Source organism: Pleurodeles waltl, chromosome 6, assembly GCF_031143425.1.
Source record: "Pleurodeles waltl isolate 20211129_DDA chromosome 6, aPleWal1.hap1.20221129, whole genome shotgun sequence".
In the NCBI taxonomy this organism is placed as follows: Eukaryota; Metazoa; Chordata; class Amphibia; order Caudata; family Salamandridae; genus Pleurodeles; species Pleurodeles waltl.
The window spans coordinates 366,270,476-366,291,268 of NC_090445.1; the positions used below are offsets into that span (position 1 = coordinate 366,270,476).

The 20,793-nt window shown below is 47.1% G+C and overlaps 1 protein-coding gene across 6 annotated transcripts in view; it reads left to right on the forward strand.

Annotated features, from left to right (window-relative positions):
• CHD8 (chromodomain helicase DNA binding protein 8) overlaps window positions 1–20,793 on the forward strand; it is a 1,013,809-nt gene that overhangs the window by 565,688 nt on the left and 427,328 nt on the right. For all 6 annotated transcript variants that reach the window (XM_069238270.1, XM_069238269.1, XM_069238274.1 and 3 more), the window contains exon 27: window positions 3,576–3,648. In XM_069238270.1, coding sequence (XP_069094371.1) covers window positions 3,576–3,648 — 73 coding nt within the window. The remainder of the gene's footprint in view (window positions 1–3,575; window positions 3,649–20,793) is intronic.

Genomic DNA, 20,793 nt, shown 5'->3' on the forward strand with positions numbered 1-20,793 from the left:
GCCAGTTCCACAGTGCAGGTTTGACAACCATTCCCGCCCAATCAGTTTGTGGTGCTACAAGGGGACCTTCATTTGGACTTGACATTCCTCGTGTGTATACCTTTTTAAGCCTAGGCATAACTGCTCACTGCGCCTTGACCTTTTAGACTGTGCAGTTACGTCCTCTCATTGCATGAGTGAACTGCAGGCACTTTTAGTGCAACCACCCTACTCCACATTTTTTCCCAAACAACTTGGTGCTACAAACGCCAATGGTCTTCCTAATGAAAGTCATGACTCCTTTCCATGCTTAGTAGTCAGTCATGTTATCAGCGTTCTTTGTTCTCCTGCACCCATCAAAAACAGGAAAAGCCACCGGTAGGACACCAAGGGGGCTTTAAGCTTTTTACCTTTAGGGAGATACTACTTTGTTATGTATTCTAAGGTGAGGTATATGCTGTTGGACGTACCCATTACAAAAACAAGTCATTTTCTTCGGTCATGCTGTTTCTGGTGGATACTTTAACTGCAGATACCTTACTTCCCTTCTATCTTCCTGTTCTGTGGAGTGACCTCTTTTCCACATCTAAAGAAGCGAAGTTAGTACTTGTCACACTGTTACCAACACTTGTTCTCGCTCTGCATCTGGGGGTTCAAAACAAAGTACAGCGGATTTCAGAGCATAAAAATGTCACGCTACCTGCAGGAGCACTACTGTAGGAAGTTGGCTCTGTATGTGCTATTTCAAAGTAAGGAATAGCATGCACAGAGTCCAAGGGTTCCCCTTAGAGGTAAGATAGTGGCAAAAAGAGATAATACTAATGCTCTATTTTGTGGTAGTGTGGTCGAGCAGTAGGCTTATCCAAGGAGTAGTGTTAAGCATTTGTTGTACATACACACAGGCAATAAATGAGGAACACACACTCAGAGACAAATCCAGCCAATAGGTTTTGTTATAGAAAAATATCTCTTCTTAGTTTATTTTAGGAACCACAGGTTCAAATTCTACATGTAATATCTCATTTGAAAGGTATTGCAGGTAAGTACTTTAGGAACTTTGAATCATTACATTAGCATTTATACTTTTTACATAAAACACAAATAGCTGTTTTAAAAGTGGACACAGTGCAATTTTCACAGTTCCTGGGGGAGGTAAAGTATTGTTAGTTTTAACAGGTAAATAAGTCACTTACAGGTTTCAGTTTTGGGTCCAAGGTAGCCCACCGTTGGGGGTTCAGAGCAACCCCAAAGTTATCACACCAGCAGCTCAGGGCCGGTCAGGTGCAAAGGTCAAAGAGGTGCCCAAAACACATAGGCTTCAATGGAGAGAAGGGGGTGCCCCGGTTCCAGTCTGCCAGCAGGTAAGTACCCGCGTCTTCGGAGGGCAGACCAGGGGGGTTTTGTAGGGCACCGGGGGGGACACGAGTCAGCACGAAAAAGTACACCCTCAGCAGCGCGGGGCGGCCGGGTGCAGTGTATAAACATGCGTCGGGTTTCCTATGGGAGACCAAGGGGTCTCTTCAGCGATGCAGGCAGGCCAGGGGGGGGGCTCCTCTGGGTAGCCACCACCTGGGCAAGGGAGAGGGCCTCCTGGGGGTCACTCCTGCACAGGAGTTCCGATCCTTCAGGTACTGGGGGCTGCGGGTGCAGGGTCTTTTCCAGCCGTCGGGAAAGTAGAGTCAGGCAGTCGCGGTCAGAGGGAGCCTCGGGATTCCCTCTGCAGGCGTCGCTGTGGGGGATCAGGGGGGACAACTTTGGTTACTCACGGTCTTGGAGTCGCCGGAGGGTCCTCCCTGAGTTGTTCGTTCTCCACCAGTCGAGTCGGGGTCTCCGGGTGCAGTGTTGCAAGTCTCACGCTTCTTGCGGGGAGTTGCAGGGGTCTTTAAATCTGCTACTTGAAACAAAGTTGCAGTTCTTTTGGAGCAGGGCCGCTGTCCTCGGGAGTTTCTTGTCTTTCTTGACGCTGAGCAGTCCTCTGAGGATTCAGAGGTCGCTGGTCCTTTGGAAAGCGTCGCTGGAGCAGGTTTCTTTGGAAGGCAGGAGACAGGCCGGTAGGACTGGGGCCAAAGCAGTTGGTGTCTTCTGTTCTTCCTCTGCAGGGGTTTTTCAGCTCAGCAGTCCTCTTCTTGTAGTGTCAGGAATCTAAATTCTTAGGTTCAGAGGAGCCCTTAAATACTAAATTTAAGGGCGTGTTTAGGTCTGGGGGGTTAGTAGCCAATGGCTACTAGCCCTGAGGGTGGGTACACCCTCTTTGTGCCTCCTCCCTGAGGGGAGGGGGGCACATCCCTATTCCTATTGGGGGAATCCTTCTACAAGATGGAGGATTTCTAAAAGTCAGAGTCACCTCAGCTCAGGACACCTTAGGGGCTGTCCTGACTGGTCAGTGACTCCTCCTTGTTTTTCTCATTATCTCTCCTGGACTTGCCGCCAAAAGTGGGGGCTGGGTCCAGGGGGAGGGCATCTCCACTAGCTAGAGTGCCCTGGGGCATTGTAACACGAAGCTTGAGCCTTTGAAGCTCACTGCTAGGTGTTACAGTTCCTGCAGGGGGGAGGTGTGAAGCACCTCCACCCAGAGCAGGCTTTGTTTCTGTCCTCAGAGAGCACAAAGGCTCTCACCGCATGGGGTCAGAAACTCGTCTCTCAGCAGCAGGCTGGCAGAGACCAGTCAGTCCTGCACTGAACAATTGGGTAAAATACAGGGGGTACCTCTAAGATGCCCTCTGTGTGCATTTTTTAATAAATCCAACACTGGCATCAGTGTGGGTTTATTATTCTGAGAAGTTTGATACTAAACTTCCCAGTATTCAGTGTAGCCATTATGGAGCTGTGGAGTTCGTTTTTGACAGACTCCCAGACCATACACTCTTATGGCTACCCTGCACTTACAATGTCTAAGGTTTTGCTTAGACACTGTAGGGGCATAGTGCTCATGCACATATGCCCTCACCTGTGGTATAGTGCACCCTGCCTTAGGGCTGTAAGGCCTGCTAGAGGGGTGACTTACCTATGCCATAGGCAGTGTGAGGTTGGCATGGCAACTTGAGGGGAGTGCCATGTCGACTTAGTCATTTTCTCCCCACCAGCACACACAAGCTGGCAAGCAGTGTGTCTGTGCTGAGTGAGGGTCCCTAAGGTGGCATAAGTCATGCTGCAGCCCTTAGAGACCTTCCCTGGCATCAGGGCCCTTGGTACCAGGGGTACCAGTTACAAGGGACTTACCTGGGTGCCAGGGTTGTGCCAATTGTGGAGACAATGGTACATTTTAGGTGAAGGAACACTGGTGCTGGGGCCTGGTTAGCAGGGTCCCAGCACACTTCTCAGTCAAGTCAGTATCAGGCAAAAAGTGGGGGGTAACTGCAACAGGGAGCCATTTCTTTACAACTACAATGAAGAAATCTTTGGATTCAGTCCGGCACCAAGTAGCAATTCCAAGCTGCAAAATCTGGGGTTAGAATTTCTCCCTAAAAGAATGTTGTCACAGTTAAGTAACTTCTTCTATTATTTGACAGCACCACCACTAATACAAGGTTGCCTTTGTGAACACAACCAGGTGGTGTCATTTTGTTTTTTTCATATTGTTGCTCTCTTTTCTTTAGGGTGGATTTTGACAAGGATTGTGAGGACCCAGAATATCGTCCACTTCACTTACAAAGGGATCAGGATGAGGAGGTATGCATTACTGAGATGTCTCCATGCAAGTTTACGTCCCTACTTATTTCACTCCTTGTCCGGATATTTTTGACGCAGGATCATTTTGCACACTTTGTCTAACATATGCTCTCACTTCCTTGATTATCAGAAGCAGGTGTTGAGAGAGATGGAAATGCTCTACAGCTTGGATGTGTGATGTGGGTTTCCAAACAAATTCACTTTATACTGCCCAGTTCATAGTTTATCACGTAAGAAATAATTGTGTGTAACAACCACTGTGGACACCAGGGCCTGTGCTCAGAGCTTCCTGCACCTGGCAAGTCTGTTCATTTTCACAGCTGGTTAATTTCACCAGTACTGGTCCAGGCCTGCTGCAAATGGCCAAAATTAAGACCACTGATGAAGGCATTAAAATCATTTGAGATAAATGTTATTGAAGGTATTGGAGTCTTTCTCCACCCTAATAATTCCCATGCCCTTTAACAGTGTGGTACTGAAATCAATAAAGAATACTTGTACCAGAAGGATTGATAAGGCTTGTTGCTGTGGCTTGTAAGTAGACTGTCCTGTTTTCAGTGGTTAATTTTATGTGGATTTCAACAGTGTTTTCCAAACATTAAGACATCAGTGCTTATCAGAGTTGATTCATCTGCCAAGCCTTCAAAATGGACAAAAATGGACTTTCCACTGTATACAAAATGTTTTTTCTTGCAGTGATTATTCTAAAGCACATATTTAAGTGAGAAGTGATGCAGAGTGCTTGTACTGTCGTTCCATTATGTGTGTCCAGTGGACTTATGTTAGACTGTTTTAAGCATATATGTCTGTGTATTGTACTATCACTCACACTGACATGTCATTACCTGCTAACAAGGACCCAGCACCTGTTCTTGCCCTAAAACTGTACCGTTGTTCAACAATTGGCACACAGCGAAGTCTCTTGTAAAAGGTATCTGTGGTACCAATGGCCCTGTGACGAGGGAGGGCCCCTAAGGGCTGCCACATATATTGTGCCACGCTAAGGGACCCCTCACCAAACACATGCACACTGCCAATGCAGCTTGTGTATGTTGGTAGGAAAAAAGATAGTTGACATGCCATCCTCCTCGGGGTGCAATGGCCACTAACCACTGCCTGTGGCATGGATAAGTCACCCCTCTAGCAGGCCTTACAGCCCTAAAGCAGGGTGCACTATACCACAGGTGGAGGCATAGCTGCATGAGCAATATGCCCCTACAGTGTATAAGTCCATGCTTAGACATTGTAAGTACAGTGTGGCAGTGGGGAGCCTCGGATCCTCTCTGCAGGTGTCGCTGTGGGGGTGCAGGATGGTCGACTCGGGGTGTCCACGTCGTTGGAGTCGCCTGGGAGTCCTCTCTGCAGTGTTGGTTGTCCTGGACTTGAGCCGGGAGCGTCAGGTGCAATGTGTGAAGACTCACGCTTCTGGCGGGAAGGGAGAGTCTCTTTAAAGTTGTTTCAAAGTTGCAAGTTTGTTGTTGTTTCTGAACAGTGCTGCTGTTCTCGTGAGGGTCTTGGTCCTTTGGGTGCAGGGCAGTCCTCTGAGTCCTTAGAGGTCGCTGGTCCCGCTGGATGCGTCGCTGTGCAGGTTCTTTGAGTCTGGAGACAAGCAGTTAGGGCTGGGGCTAAGTCAGTTGTCGTCTCTGCTGGGCTTTCATGTCAGCAGGCTTTCTTGTTGTAGGTTGCAGGAATCTGATTTCCTGGGTTCAGGGTTGCCCCTAAATACTGAATTTAGGGGTGTGTTTAGGTCTGTGGGGGGCAGTAGCTAATGGCTACTGTACTTTAGGGTGGGTACACCATCCTTGAACCTCCTCCCTGAGGGGAGGGGGCACATCCCTATTCCTATTGGGGGAATCCTCCAAAATTAAGATGGAGGATTTATAAAGGCAGGGGTCACCTCAGCTCAGGGCACCTTAGGGGCTGTCCTGACTTGTGGGTGACTCCTTGTTTTTCTCATTATCTCCCCTGAACTTGCTGCCAAAAGTGGGGGCTGTGTCCAGGGGCCGGGATCTCCACTAGCTGGAGTGCCCTGGGGCATTGTAACACGAAGCCTGAGCCTTTGAGGCTCACTGCTAGGTGTTACAGTTCCTGCAGGGGGGAGGTGTTAAGCACCTCTACCCAGTGCAGGCTTTGTTTCTGTCCTCAGAGAGCACACAGGCTCTCACCCCAGGGTATCAGAAACTCGTCTCTCAGCAGCAGGCTGGCACAGACCAGTCAGTCCTGCACTGAAAGATTGGGTAAAATACAGGGGGCATCTCTAAGATGCCCTCTGTGTGCATTTTTTAATAAATCCAACACTGACATCAGTGTGTGCTTATTATTCTGAGATTTGTTTATACCAAACTTCCAAGTATTCAGTGTAGCCATTATGGAGCTGTGGAGTTAGTGTATGACAAACTCCCAGACCATATACTCTTTATGGCTACCCTGTACTTACAATGTCTAAGGTTTGGCTTACACTGTAGGGGCATAGTGCAACTATGCCCTCACCTGTGGTATAGTGCACCCTGCCTTAGGGCTGTAAGGCCTGCTAGAGGGGTGACTTACCTATGCCACAGGCAGTGAGAGGTGGGCATGGAACTCTGAGGTGAGTGCCATGTCGACTTAGTCATTTTCTCCCCACCAGCACACACAAGCTGGCAAGCAGTGTGTCTGTGCTGAGTGAGGGGTCCCCAGGGTGGCATAAGACATGCTGCAGCCCTTAGAGACCTTCCCTGGCCACAGGGCCCTTGGTACCAGGGGTACCAGTTACAAGGGACTTATCTGTGTGCCAGGGCTGTGCCAATTGTGGGAACAAGGGTGCAGTTTAGGGAAAGAACACTGGTGCGGGGCCTGGTTAGCAGGGTCCCAGCACACTTTCAATCATAACTTGGCATCAGCAAAGGCAAACAGTCAGGGGGTAACCATGCCAAGGAGGCATTTCCTTACAGTCCCCAACTGCCCAAAGACCGAGTCCACTGTGGTCTCGCCCATTCTGGACCTTCCCAAAACACCTGCACCTCAGCAGGCAGACACCCTCTCCCACGGGCTTGTGGAGAGAGAAAATCTGTGCCAAAGATATCCCCCAGCTCCCAAGAGCTTGAGTCCACTCTGGGTCTAAACCTGTTGAAACACCCATCCCGCTGAGGACATCTGTAGCCACAACAACAGAACCACCCTGACTGCGAGCCTGTGACGCCCTAAGACACCTCAGCATCCGTCACCCCTGGGCACAGGAGAAGAGGATCAAAGATATACCTACATTCCAGAGAACCCCAAGACTACTACCTACCTGCTTGCTGTCCCCGACTGGCTGACCAAACTCCCATAGGAAACCATTAGGAACCCAACGCCTTACTGCACCTCTGCACCCGGCCACGCCAGTGCTGCCTGGTGTGAGCTGCTGGAGTGGGTCTGATCAGTGCCCAGTACGTATCTTAACTCCCCGTGATTGGCTTTCTAAGTCATTGTTAACCCTGTGATTGTTGAACCCTTTTTGCTACACAGGATAACATTGAGCACCACTTTGACCTCTGCACCTGACTGGCCCTGAGCTGTGGTAACTTTGGGGTTGCCCTGAACCCCCAACTGTGGGCTACCTTGGACCCAACTTTGAACCCTGTAGGTGGTCTACTTACCTGCAAAACTAACAAACACTTACCTCCCCCAGGAACTGTTGAAAATTGCACTAAGTGTCTAGTTTTAAAATAGCTTATTGCCATTTTTGTGAAAACTGTACATGCTATTTTGCCGATTCAAAGTTCCTAAGTTACCTAAGTGAAATACCTTTCATTTGAAGTATTACTTGTAAATCTTAAACCGGTGGTTCTTGAAATGAACTAAGAAAATATATTTTTCTATACAAAAACCTATTGTCCTGGAATTGTCTTTGAGTGTGTTTTCCTCATTTATTGCCTGTGTGTGTACAGCAAATGCTTAACACTACCCTCTGATAAGCCTACTGCTCGACCACACTACCACAAAATAGAGCATTAGAATTATCTCTTTTTGCCACTATCTTACCTCTAAGGGGAACCCTTGGACTCTGTGCATTCTATTTCTTACTTTGAAATAGTACATACAGAGCCAACTTCCTACAGGGACCCACGTTGGCACCGTTGGTTGACTTCACCTCGGGTGATGGACGTCTGGTGCAGTGGTCACTTCTGGTGTTTGGTTTCCGGAGTTCCAGCAGCTGCAAGTCTTTCCTTTTGGAGTTTCTTCTTGCAGGGCAAGTCCATTCTCCAAGGGAAACTTAAGTCTTTATTAAAAGCTGTATGAGTTGGCTTTTTGTGCAGGATCCTTCGAGGTTTGCAGGCCGGACGGGCTGGTTCCATGTCAGTTGATTCTTTTTCTCTTCTACAGGTGCAACTCTTCTTTGTCCAGGTCTTCTTAGGTTGTTGGAATCTGAGTTCTAGGGTTCAGGGGTGCCATGTAAATACTCATTTTAGGGGTGTTACAGGGGTTGCCAGATGGTAGCTAATAGGCTTACCACCTTGAGGGGCGACTACACCCTTCTTATGACCACTTGCACTGCCAAGTGGGCATAACCCTAAACCTAGTTGCCTAATTCTTTCCAGTCAAGATGGAGGGATTTGAAAAGTAGTGTCCACTTCAGCTCGTCCACCTTACGGATGGGATTTGCATGAATTGAGCACTCCTTCCAAGTAAACTACTTTTTCTCCCTGTGCTGCAGCCAAAAGTGGGGTCAGGACAGGGGGGGGTTAGTCATCTCCGCCATCTGGAGAGACCTGGGTCGCATTACAAAGGCACCCAGGCCTTTGAAGCGCCCCGTCCTGGAATGTTCAGCCTGCCTGTGGGAAGAGGTCACACCTCTGCTCAGAAAGGGCTTTTGTCTGACGCTTGAGCATGCTGCCTCTCTCCTTGGGGGGGGGGGGGGGGACAGACAGAAATGCGTCTGTGGTGGCTGAATTGGGCAGGACCAGTCAGTCAGCACATTAGTAGCTGGTAGGTTTTCAGGGAGCACCTCTAAGGTGCCCTCTGGGTGCATTTTATTTTTAATAAGTCCCTCACTAGGGTCAGTGAGGGTTTATTATTCTGAGAAGTTTGATACCACACATCCCAGGATTAGAAAAAGACCTCATGTAGCTGGGGAACTGGTAATGATCAGTGTCCAGCACATGCATTTAAAATGGCTTGCCTGTGCACTTACTATGTCTCAGAATTGACAGACATAGCAGGGGTGTATCTGCACATGCATTTATGCCCTAGCATGTGTCTGGATGCACCCTACCTTAGGGGTGACTTGCACATGCAGTGATCGGGGACTTGGCACACAGGGGTGTGTGACAGGTCGTGATTTCAATTTAGCCTGTATCAACACACGCAGTCTGGAATGGCAGCACTGTGTGGGTTTGGTGAGGGGTCCCTGAGGGTGGCACAAATGGTGCTGCAGCCCTCTGAGACCTTCCTTAGTACCCTAGGTACCGAGAGTACCATTTACTAGGGACCTAAAGTGGTAAGCAAAGAGTTTGCCAATTGTACCAATAAACCGTGCAGTTTTGGGGCAAGAGACCTGGCACTGGGGACGTAGTTAGGAGTAACACAGTCAAAGCCACATCCGAAACCAGGCACAAATTGAGAGCTAACCATGTCACAAAGGGTGTTTTCCTCCAGTACCTGATCCCACCAAAGTGCAATCTTTGTCAACTACAAGTCCTCCACAAAATGTTTGTATGTTCATTCCTTTTCTTGGCCAGTTACTGTTCCAGATATATATGAGGCTTTGCCACTGTGATTGCTCCATTGAGAGATTTGATGAAAAATGTTTAATTTCATTGATCTTGTGAATGTGAGCAAAGGTTTGAGAGAACCAATAAAGTTGTTGAACGCTGCGGAGATGGCATATTTTGATCCAGAGCTGAAGTTGTTGTTGATGCTAGTGTAGCAGAGCAGACACCCAAATGCTTGAAGACATCTTGTGACATATGCAAGCAAAGGTTTGTCCCAAACTGAACGTGCTAATTTGCAAGCCTGAAAAAGAAAGTTTAGCAGTGATTTGGGTTTGTGAACATTTCCATGTGTTATATGGAAAATGTTTTACGCCTGTGACAGATCATCAAGCGTTGCTGAACATCTTTGGAATTCCAAAACCCAAAATGCCTCCTCACATTAAATGTTGAGGTCTACGATTATAAGAGTACAACTTCACAATTGTACATTGTCCAGGGAAAGATAAAAGCCCTGCTAACAGCTGAAGCCTCCATGAACTTCATTGTGAAATCAAACACACCAGCTACTGTTTAGTTGGAGCAGATTATCACTGCCATGAGTCAAGATAGTGACATGTCAAAACTGAAAGACATTATTACACATCAGTCTTGGAACTAACACACTCAACCTCTTTCCAATGACAGCGAATACCAGGAGTTCAAGAATGTCAAAGATGAACTGTCCGTGACTCACGAAGGCATTATCCTGAGAGGTTTGAGAACTGTTATTTCTGAGAGTTTGCCACAACATATAAATTAAATGGCCCATGAAAGAGATTGTGAATTTTTTGCTACCACGCAAGCTCTCTGAGACAGAGTTTGGTTGCCTCATCTCGATAAAAAAACTTGAAAGAGTTGTAGGCCTGTCATCTATGCAACAGCCTGTCATTGAAAACTACTCAACACCCCTTACGAATGGCAGACTTGCTGAAGCATGCATGGGAAAGAATTGCTGTTGACTTTTTCAGTTCTTTTGACAGTGGACATCACCTGATGGTGATTGTTGATGAAAACTCCTGTTTTCCATTAGATCTCATGTGTCACTGAAAAGAGTAATCAAACCGATTAGACTGCATCTTTGCAACATGGGGTATTCCTGCGATCTTAAAATCTGACAATGGCCCACCTTTCAACAGTCGAGAAATCAAAGACTGAGTCATCTTAATGTGAATCATTAGAAAATCACATCTCTTTGGCTACAGGTTAATGGCCTTGTCGAACGTTTCATGAGTATGTTAAATTGAGCTGTTAACTGTGGCGTATTGAAAAAGCTTGACTTTAAAACTGTCTTGAATTCTATTCTACGAGCTTTCCGTTCGACTGCTCACCTGACAACAGGTGGAAGCCTTTCAACTTAGATGTTCGGGAGGGCAGGTTCCCACAGTAGACCAACACAAGATCAAGTACTGAGGAAGAAGCCAATTCCAAAGACATTGACTGTAAAAAAAAAAAAAAAAATGAAGGCCTATGCAGACAATAAACGACATGCAAAAGACGTTTTCACGAGAGTAGATAGTGTTTGTCAGCCACAAAAACGTAAGTCTGATGCTCCATTTGATGCGGAGCCGTTCCATGTTGTAACTAGCAAAGGACACTGCCTAACGTCAAGGGAAATCCATTACGCAAGATACCGCGAATTTCAGACCTGTGGATCATCAATGTACCAATGTAGAGACTGGTTCAAAAAGGACAGTTGAAAAACCCCATGCTGTTGTCGCTCCTGCATCGCAGATAATGGACACTCATACTGATGGTGGCCAGTTTCCAAAGTCAAAATCAGGACAAGTAATCGGAGCACCACGAAGGCTAATCGAACCATATGATTGTGTATAAATGTGTAAAGAATTGTCATTTTTTATTTTTACAGTGGGGAGACTCTTTAAGGACTCAGTAGAACTGTGACCTAAGTGTTAAAACGTGTTCAAATGAATGCAGGTTTCTAATGTTGAGATCACAGTTGCATGCAGAGGTATAAAGAAATGTAGTACCACAGCTATGTGTGTGGCGTAGTTATTGGTGGCTACCCCAGCTGAGGAAAACACTACACATTTGCCAACATTCTTATGAGCCTGTTACTTCACCAGTAAGTGAAAGAATTAAACACTGCCTAAAGATCAAGAACGATATTCCCAGATTCTTTACAGTTTATAAAACAATTAGTTCAGACTTAAAACATGCTTTTAATCCCTCCGCATTTAATCAAAACACACAAAACTGGAGGAACCAAAAGGAAGAAGGAACAATGTTTTATTGATATCCCTAAACAACATAACTGAAGCAAATAATTTTAGACCAGGCTTTCTTGCTGCTACCATGTGTAACAAAATTATATTCTGTTATCCCCTTCAGGAAGAAATAAAAATTAATCTCACTTTCCTTTCTTTGAATGAATTTTTAGTTTGTGGTTGTGTAGGTGCTCATTGTTGATTTGTTCACATTGATGAGGGTTATTCCCCTTTCGGCTGTGTTTTTCATTAATTTTAGGTTTCAACCTAAAACAGTATAGCCTACATATAAAGTAGTAATCTTGACTTGCATCCACAGTGCAGAAAAAGCCTCTGTCTGAAAGATTAGTTGCACGTTCTTTGAGGGGCATAGTGGCACTGCTGCTTTCTTACCAGGATATTTCTTTGTACTTGGACTCTTCTTCATAGTTCAACAAAACATTTTTACTTTATTTTAATTGATTTAGATATCAGGACTGTAGCCTTGTTTTATATAATTCATTTTTGGAATGCATAGCCTCTACAGCAGTGGGTTGAGTACAGGTGTAAAGGCACATGGAGAATTGTATTCAGTAGACAAAATGTTAAATAATTTTCGTAACATTGGATCTAATGGATACTGTGTTCCATCTGCTTAGTCTTATTAAAGGCAGCCACAGCATGGACATGCAGAAGAAGTGTGCCAAAGGCAAGCATGTCCGTGTCCAGCACCAGGATTCCTGGCCATGAGACCCTCATAAGCCCTACCCTAAACATCACGACCCCTGCAGCTCCCAAGGACTCTCCTGGAAACTTTTCTATTGCTGATACCGGACGAGCACCAAAGGTGTGTTTTCATAATGACATGTAACACTTTCCCCTCTGCCCCTCCAAATGCTCACATATCTGTGCCTCGCAACCCTGTAACGAACAAAACCTAACCCCCTCTGATCTCCCCCTCCTAAATACACTCTCTAATCGAAACATTGCATCAAAATTTGACACCTCCTGCATGACCTCTGCCTGGGCCTACTCTTTCTCACGGAGACTGGTGTCAGATCTACTCAACCCCTGACATTGACCGCCACCCCACCAGGCTACAAGAGCACACAGCAGCACAGAACTAACGAATGCTGAAAAGGAACCACACTTATGTACAAGGAATACATCTGATGCTCCTTCGGCCAGCTTCTGTGGCCAAATGGAATCCCTTGCATTCCAACACAGCATCTTGGCAATGCCACCCTGGGAGGAGCCCTGATCTATCGACCACCCGGGTGAAGAGCCAACTTTGGAAACACTTTAGCAGACAACATCACCCCACCCGTTCATAGTCACACTGACATCAGGCAGAAAATAGGGGTAACCATGCCAAGACAGAGGGCACTTTACTGCATTTGGGAACTAAGACCACTGGGCCAGCCCAGGGACTGTCAGAGGGCTCAAGCCCTTAATCGAGCATCTTGTAGTCTTCCACTTTGATGCTCTCTTTGACTTTGTCAGACTGTCTATATAGTTATGTTCTGACAGGTAAACTGTCTGCTGTGTCCACATCATGGGTACACATGTGGATCTGTCCAGGGATCAAATAGAAGAGCCCAGCAAACTACTATAGGACTTGCCTGCAGTCAGCTTGCTGTTGGGCAGTGAGGGTGTCTGAGTGGACAACTCCATCAACTGACCCATCTTTAGTGACATTTGAGAGGAGTCAGTAGAGCACAACTCTCAGGCCCCAGGCTCTCAGTATGAGAGTCTCACCTTCCAAGAGCTTAGGGAGATGTGTGCCAGCAGAAAACTGAAGACAGGGAACAATCTCAATAAAAGTCTGCTTATTGGCTTTCTCTTCCAGGCTGACCAGGACAATGCTGGCAGCCAGGAGGAGGAAGAGGTAGAAGCTGACCCTCAAGTCCTAGACAGGGTAGACTTAGGCTACACTAGGGAGGGTCAGGAGGAACCTGGGGAACACCACAGCCCTGTGAGGAGCAATGCTGGTGGGGGGGGGGGAGGGGGGGGGAGATGGAGAGTGTCATTCCAATAGGCCCGCCTTTACTCCTAGAGATTTGGTACAGAGGGTTCCCAGGAGGAGGGATAGATCTTCCTCGGTCCATTCCCATGTGCCTCAGTACCTGAGGGGACCCACTGCTGCACCTCAGGGGAAGATTCCTTAGACAAGGAGCTTAGGAAACGACGGTTGGAGGAGGCTCAGCTGAGGCTGCAGCAGCTGGCCCTAGATAGGGAGGTCTTGGCAGCGGAGAGGGAAAGACCGGTGTAGGAAGTTGGCTCTGTATGTGCTATTTCAAAGTAAGGAATAGCATGCACAGAGTCCAAGGGTTCCCCTTAGAGGTAAAATAGTGGTAAAAAGAGATAATACTAATGCTCTATTTTGTGGTAGTGTGGTCGAGCAGTAGGCTTATCCAAGGAGTAGTGTTAAGCATTTGTTGTACATACACATAGACAATAAATGAGGTACACACACTCAGAGACAAATCCAGCCAATAGGTTTTGTATAGAAAAAATATATGTTCGATGGCATCTGTCGCTGTAGATACGCATGTTCTGCAATAGCTCGCCATCTGGTGTTGGGCCGGAGTGTTACAAGTTGTTTTTCTTCGAAGAAGTCTTTCGAGTCACGGGACCGAGTGACTCCTCCTTTTGTCTCCATTGCGCATGGGCGTCGACTCCATCTTCGATTGTTTTTTTTCCGCCATCGGGTTCGGACGTGTTCCTGTCGCTCCGAGTTTCGGAACGGAAAAAATAGTTAATTTCGGAAGATTTTCGTCGGTATTGTTGCGTTCGGGATCGGCGTACTTAGATTCCACACCGCATCGAAGATCGAAGAGCTCCGGTGCCCTTCGGGGTAGTTTTTCGATCCTCCGTCGGGGCCTGGTCGGCCCGACCGCGTGCTGAAGAACGCCGATGGAACGGACCCCGTTCCGTTTCTGCCCCAAATGCCACAATAAATACCCCTACACAGACCAACACTTGGTCTGCAACCTGTGCCTGTCACCTGAGCACAGCGAAGACACCTGCGAGGCCTGTCGTGCGTTCCGGTCCCGAAAAACACTCCGAGACCGTCGAGCCAGAAGACTTCAAATGGCGTCCGCACCGACAGCCCAACGGGAGTTCGAGGAACAAGAAGAGGAAGGTACCTTCTCGATCCAAGACTCAGACTCCGAAGGATTCGACGATACACAAACCGTGAGTAAGACGTCGAAAACCACACAAAGAAACATTTACAAGGCCCAGGGGACGCCACTGCCACCAGGCCATGGCTCGACCCATAAATTCGGTGACCGACCGTCGGCACCGAAAAAGGCCCAAACAGTGCCGAGATCGTCCGACTCCGGTCGAGACACCGGCACGCAGCCTTCTCGGGACCGAGAAAGTGCTGGAGACAAGCCTCGACACCGAGATGCCGGTGTGGACACGGCTCGACGCCGAGACAGCGGCACCGAAACAGATCGACGCCGAGAGGTTTCGGCCCCGAAAAGGAAAAAAGTCACCTCGGAGCCGAAAAAACACGGAGACAAAGTTTCGATGCCGAAACAAACTGCAAGCGACCCAGCTTCAGGCTCTTATACAGAAGAGCACTCGCTAACCTCCCAAATGCAAAAGCATAGGTTTGAGGAAGAGCTACAAGCACCTGATGTGGACCATACGCAAAAGCGTATCTTCATTCAGCAGGGGACAGGAAAAATAAGCACCCTTCCCCCCATTAGGAGAAAGAGAAGGTTGGAGTTCCAGACGGAACAAGCACCACAACCAAAAGTGGTGAAAAGAGTTACACCACCACCCTCTCCTCCGCCCGTGATTAACGTTTCACCAGCACAAACGCCATCACACTCCCCAGCTCACACCACCATGAGCCAGGGTGACCAAGATCAGGACGCATGGGACCTATACGACGCCCCAGTGTCAGATAACAGCCCGGAGGCATACCCTACAAAACCATCTCCACCAGAAGACAGCACCGCGTACTCTCAGGTGGTGGCTAGAGCAGCACAATTTCACAACGTAAGCCTCCACTCAGAACAGGTCGAGGATGATTTCTTGTTCAACACACTCTCCTCCACCCACAGCTCCTACCAAAGCCTGCCTATGCTCCCTGGTATGCTCCGGCACGCAAAAGACATATTTAAGGACCCGGTCAAAAGTAGGGCAATCACACCAAGGGTGGAAAAAAAGTATAAGCCGCCTCCTACGGACCCGGTTTTCATCACAACACAGCTGCCACCAGACTCTGTTGTTGTAGAGCAGCTAGGAAAAGGGCCAACTCTCACACATCTGGAGATGCACCACCCCCAGATAAAGAAAGCCGCAAGTTCGATGCAGCTGGTAAGAGAGTCGCAGCACAAGCTGCAAACCAGTGGCGCATCGCGAACTCCCAGGCACTACTTGCGCGCTATGACAGAGCCCACTGGGACGAGATGCAACATCTCATTGAACATCTGCCCAAAGACTTCCAAAATAGGGCAAAACAAGTGGTTGAGGAGGGACAGACCATCTCCAACAACCAGATACGTTCCTCCATGGACGCTGCAGATACAGCTGCACGGACAATTAATACATCTGTAACTATCAGAAGGCATGCATGGCTCCGAACGTCTGGATTTAAACCAGAGATTCAACAAGCAGTTCTCAATATGCCTTTTAATGAAAAAGAACTGTTCGGTCCAGAAGTGGACACAGCGATTGAGAAACTCAAAAAAGATAGGGACACTGCCAAAGCCATGGGCGCACTCTACTCCCCGCAGAGCAGAGGGAATTACAGCACATTCCGTAAAACGCCCTTTCGAGGGGGGTTTCCGGGTCAAAGCACACAAGCCAGCACCTCACAAGCAACACCGTCCACTTACCAGGGACAGTATAGAGGAGGTTTTCGGGGACAATATAGAGGAGGGCAATTCCCTAGAAATAGAGGGAGATTTCAAAGCCCCAAAACCCCTACTACTAAACAATGACTCACATGTCACTCACCCCCTCCACACAACACCAGTGGGGGGAAGAATAGGTCATTATTACAAAGCATGGGAGGAAATCACTACAGACACTTGGGTTCTAGCAATTATCCAACATGGTTATTGCATAGAATTTCTACAATTCCCTCCAAACATACCACCAAAAGCACAAAATTTAACAACACACCATTCCAATCTCCTGGAGATAGAAGTGCAGGCACTATTGCAAAAGAATGCAATCGAATTAGTGCCAAACACACAAATAAACACAGGAGTTTACTCACTGTACTTTCTGATACCAAAGAAGGACAAAACGCTGAGACCAATCCTAGACCTCAGAGTAGTGAACACTTTCATCAAATCAGACCACTTCCACATGGTCACACTACAAGAAGTATTGCCATTGCTAAAACTGCACGACTACATGGCAACTTTAGACCTCAAGGATGCTTATTTCCATATACCAATACACCCATCGCACAGGAAATACCTAAGGTTTGTATTCAAAGGAATACATTACCAATTCAAGGTACTGCCTTTCGGATTAACAACCGCACCAAGAGTCTTTACCAAATGTCTAGCAGTAGTCGCAGCACACATAAGAAGGCAGCAAATACATGTGTTCCCATATCTAGACGACTGGCTAATCAAGGCCCATTCGTTAATAGAGTGCTCAAATCACACAAATCATATCATACAAACCCTCTTCAAACTAGGGTTCACCGTCAATTTCACAAAATCCAAAATTCTGCCACGCAAGGTACAACAATACCTGGGAGCCATAATAGACACATCAAAAGGAGTAGCCACTCCAAGTCCACAAAGAATTCAAAATTTCAACACCATCATACAACGCATGTATCCAACACAAAAGATACAGGCAAAGATGGTATTACAACTCCTAGGCATGATGTCATCATGCATAGCCATTGTCCCAAACGCAAGACTGCACATGAGGCCCTTACAACAATGCCTAGCATCACAGTGGTCTCAAGCACAGGGTCACCTTCTAGATCTGGTGTTAATAGACCGCCAAACTTACCTCTCGCTTCTGTGGTGGAACAACATAAATTTAAACAAGGGGCGGCCTTTCCAAGACCCAGTGCCACAATACGTAATAACAACAGATGCTTCCATGACAGGGTGGGTAGCACACCTCAATCAACACAGCATACAAGGACAATGGAACGTACATCAAACAAAACTGCATATCAATCACCTAGAACTTCTAGCAGTTTTTCAAGCACTAAAAGCTTTCCAACCAATAATAGTTCACAAATACATTCTTGTCAAAACAGACAACATGACAACAATGTATTATCTAAACAAGCAGGGAGGGACGCACTCCACGCAGTTAAGCCTGCTAGCACAAAAAATTTGGCATTGGGCAACTCGCAACCAAATTCGCCTAATTGCACAGTTTATACCAGGGATACAAAATCAACTCGCAGACAATCTCTCTCGAGATCACCAACAGGTCCACGAATGGGAAATTCACCCCCAAATACTGAACACTTATTTCAAACTCTGGGGAACACCTCAAATAGACTTGTTTGCGACAAAGGAGAACGCAAAATGCCAAAACTTCGCATCCAGATACCCACACAAACAATCCCAAGGCAATGCCCTATGGATGAACTGGTCAGGGATATTTGCTTACGCTTTTCCTCCTCTCCCTCTCCTTCCTTACCTGGTAAACAAACTCAGTCAAAGCAAACTCAAACTCATATTGATAGCACCAACTTGGGCAAGGCAACCCTGGTACACAACGCTGCTAGACCTATCAGTGGTACCCTGCATCAAATTGCCCAACAGGCCAGATCTGTTGACACAGCACAACCAAAAGATCAGACACCCAGATCCAGCATCGCTGAATCTAGCAATCTGGCTCCTGAAATCCTAGAATTCGGGCACTTACAACTTACCCAAGAATGTATGGAAGTCATAAAACAAGCAAGAAGGCCATCCACCAGGCACTGCTATGCAAGTAAATGGAAGAGGTTTGTTTGCTACTGCCATATTAATCAAATACAACCATTACACACAACTCCAGAACATGTAGTGGGTTACTTGCTTCACTTACAAAAATCTAACCTAGCTTTCTCTTCCATTAAGATTCACCTTGCAGCAATATCTGCATACCTGCAGACTACCTATTCAACTTCCCTATATAAAATACCAGTCATTAAAGCATTCATGGAGGGCCTTAGGAGAATTATACCACCAAGAACACTACCTGTTCCTTCATGGAACCTAAATGTTGTCCTAACTAGACTTATGGGTCCACCTTTTGAACCCATGCACTCCTGCGACATACAGTTCCTAACCTGGAAGGTGGCATTTCTCATCGCCATTACTTCCCTGAGAAGAGTAAGCGAGATTCAGGCGTTTACTATACAGGAACCTTTTATACAACTACACAAAAATAAAGTCGTCCTAAGGACCAATCCTAAATTTTTGCCAAAGGTTATTTCACCGTTCCATCTAAATCAAACAGTGGAACTTCCAGTGTTCTTTCCACAGCCAGATACCGTAGCTGAAAGGGCACTACATACATTAGATGTCAAAAGAGCATTAATGTATTACATTGACAGAACAAAGAACATCAGAAAGACTAAACAACTCTTTATTGCATTTCAAAAACCTCATGCAGGAAACCCAATTTCAAAACAAGGTATAGCCAGATGGATAGTTAAATGCATCCAAATCTGCTACCTTAAAGCTAAACGACAGCTGCCCATTACACCAAGGGCACACTCAACCAGAAAGAAAGGTGCTACCATGGCCTTTCTAGGAAACATCCCAATGCAAGAAATATGTAAGGCAGCCACATGGTCTACACCTCACACATTCACCAAGCACTACTGTGTAGACGTGTTATCCGCACAACAAGCCACAGTAGGTCAAGCTGTATTAAGGACATTATTTCAGACTACTTCCACTCCTACAGGCTGATCCACCGCTTTTGGGGAAATAACTGCTTACTAGTCTATGCAGAACATGCGTATCTACAGCGACAGATGCCATCGAACTGAAAATGTCACTTACCCAGTGTACATCTGTTCGTGGCATCAGTCGCAGTAGATTCGCATGTGCCCACCCGCCTCCCCGGGAGCCTGTAGCAGTTTGGAAGTTACCTTCAATTATTTATATATGTATCATCTCAACCTTAAATAGGTGCATACTTAGTCACTCCATTGCATGGGCACTATTACTACAATTCAACTCCTACCTCACCCTCTGCGGGGAAAAACAATCGAAGATGGAGTCGACGCCCATGCGCAATGGAGACAAAAGGAGGAGTCACTCGGTCCCGTGACTCGAAAGACTTCTTCGAAGAAAAACAACTTGTAACACTCCGGCCCAACACCAGATGGCGAGCTATTGCAGAACATGCGAATCTACTGCGACTGATGCCACGAACAGATGTACACTGGGTAAGTGACATTTTCATTTCTTAGTTTATTTTAAGAACCACAGGTTTAAATTTAACATGTAATATCTTGTTTGAAAGGTATTGCAGGTAAGTACATTAGGAACTTTGAATCATTTCAATTGCATGTATACTTTTCAAGTTATTCACAAATAGCTATTTTAAAAGTGGACACTTAGTGCAATTTTCACAGTTCCTGGGGGAGGTAAGTTGTTGTTAGTTTTACCAGGTAAGTAAGACACTTACAGGGTTCAGTTCTTGGTCCAAGGTAGCCCACCGTTGGGGGTTCAGAGCAACCCCAAAGTTACCACACCAGCAGCTCAGGGCCGGTCAGGTGCAGAGTTCAAAGGGGTGCCCAAAACGCATAGGCTTCAATGGAGAGAAGGGGGTGCCCCGGTTCCAGTCTGCCAGCAGGTAAGTACCCGCGTCTTCGGAGGGCAGACCAGGGGGGTTTTGTAGGGCACCGGGGGGGACACAAGCCCACACAGAAATTTCACCCTCAGCGGCGCGGGGGCGGCCGGGTGCAGTGTTAGAACAAGCGTTGGGTTCGCAATGGAAGTCAATGAGAGATCAAGGGATCTCTTCAGCGCTGCAGGCAGGCAAGGGGGGGCTTCCTCGGGGAAACCTCCACTTGGGCAAGGGAGAGGGACTCCTGGGGGTCACTTCTCCAGTGAAAGTCCGGTCCTTCAGGTCCTGGGGGCTGCGGGTGCAGGGTCTTTTCCAGGCGTCGGGACTTAGGTTTCAGAGAGTCGCGGTCAGGGGAAGCCTCGGGATTCCCTCTGCAGGCGGCGCTGTGGGGGCTCAGGGGGGACAGGTTTTGGTACTCACAGTCGTAGAGT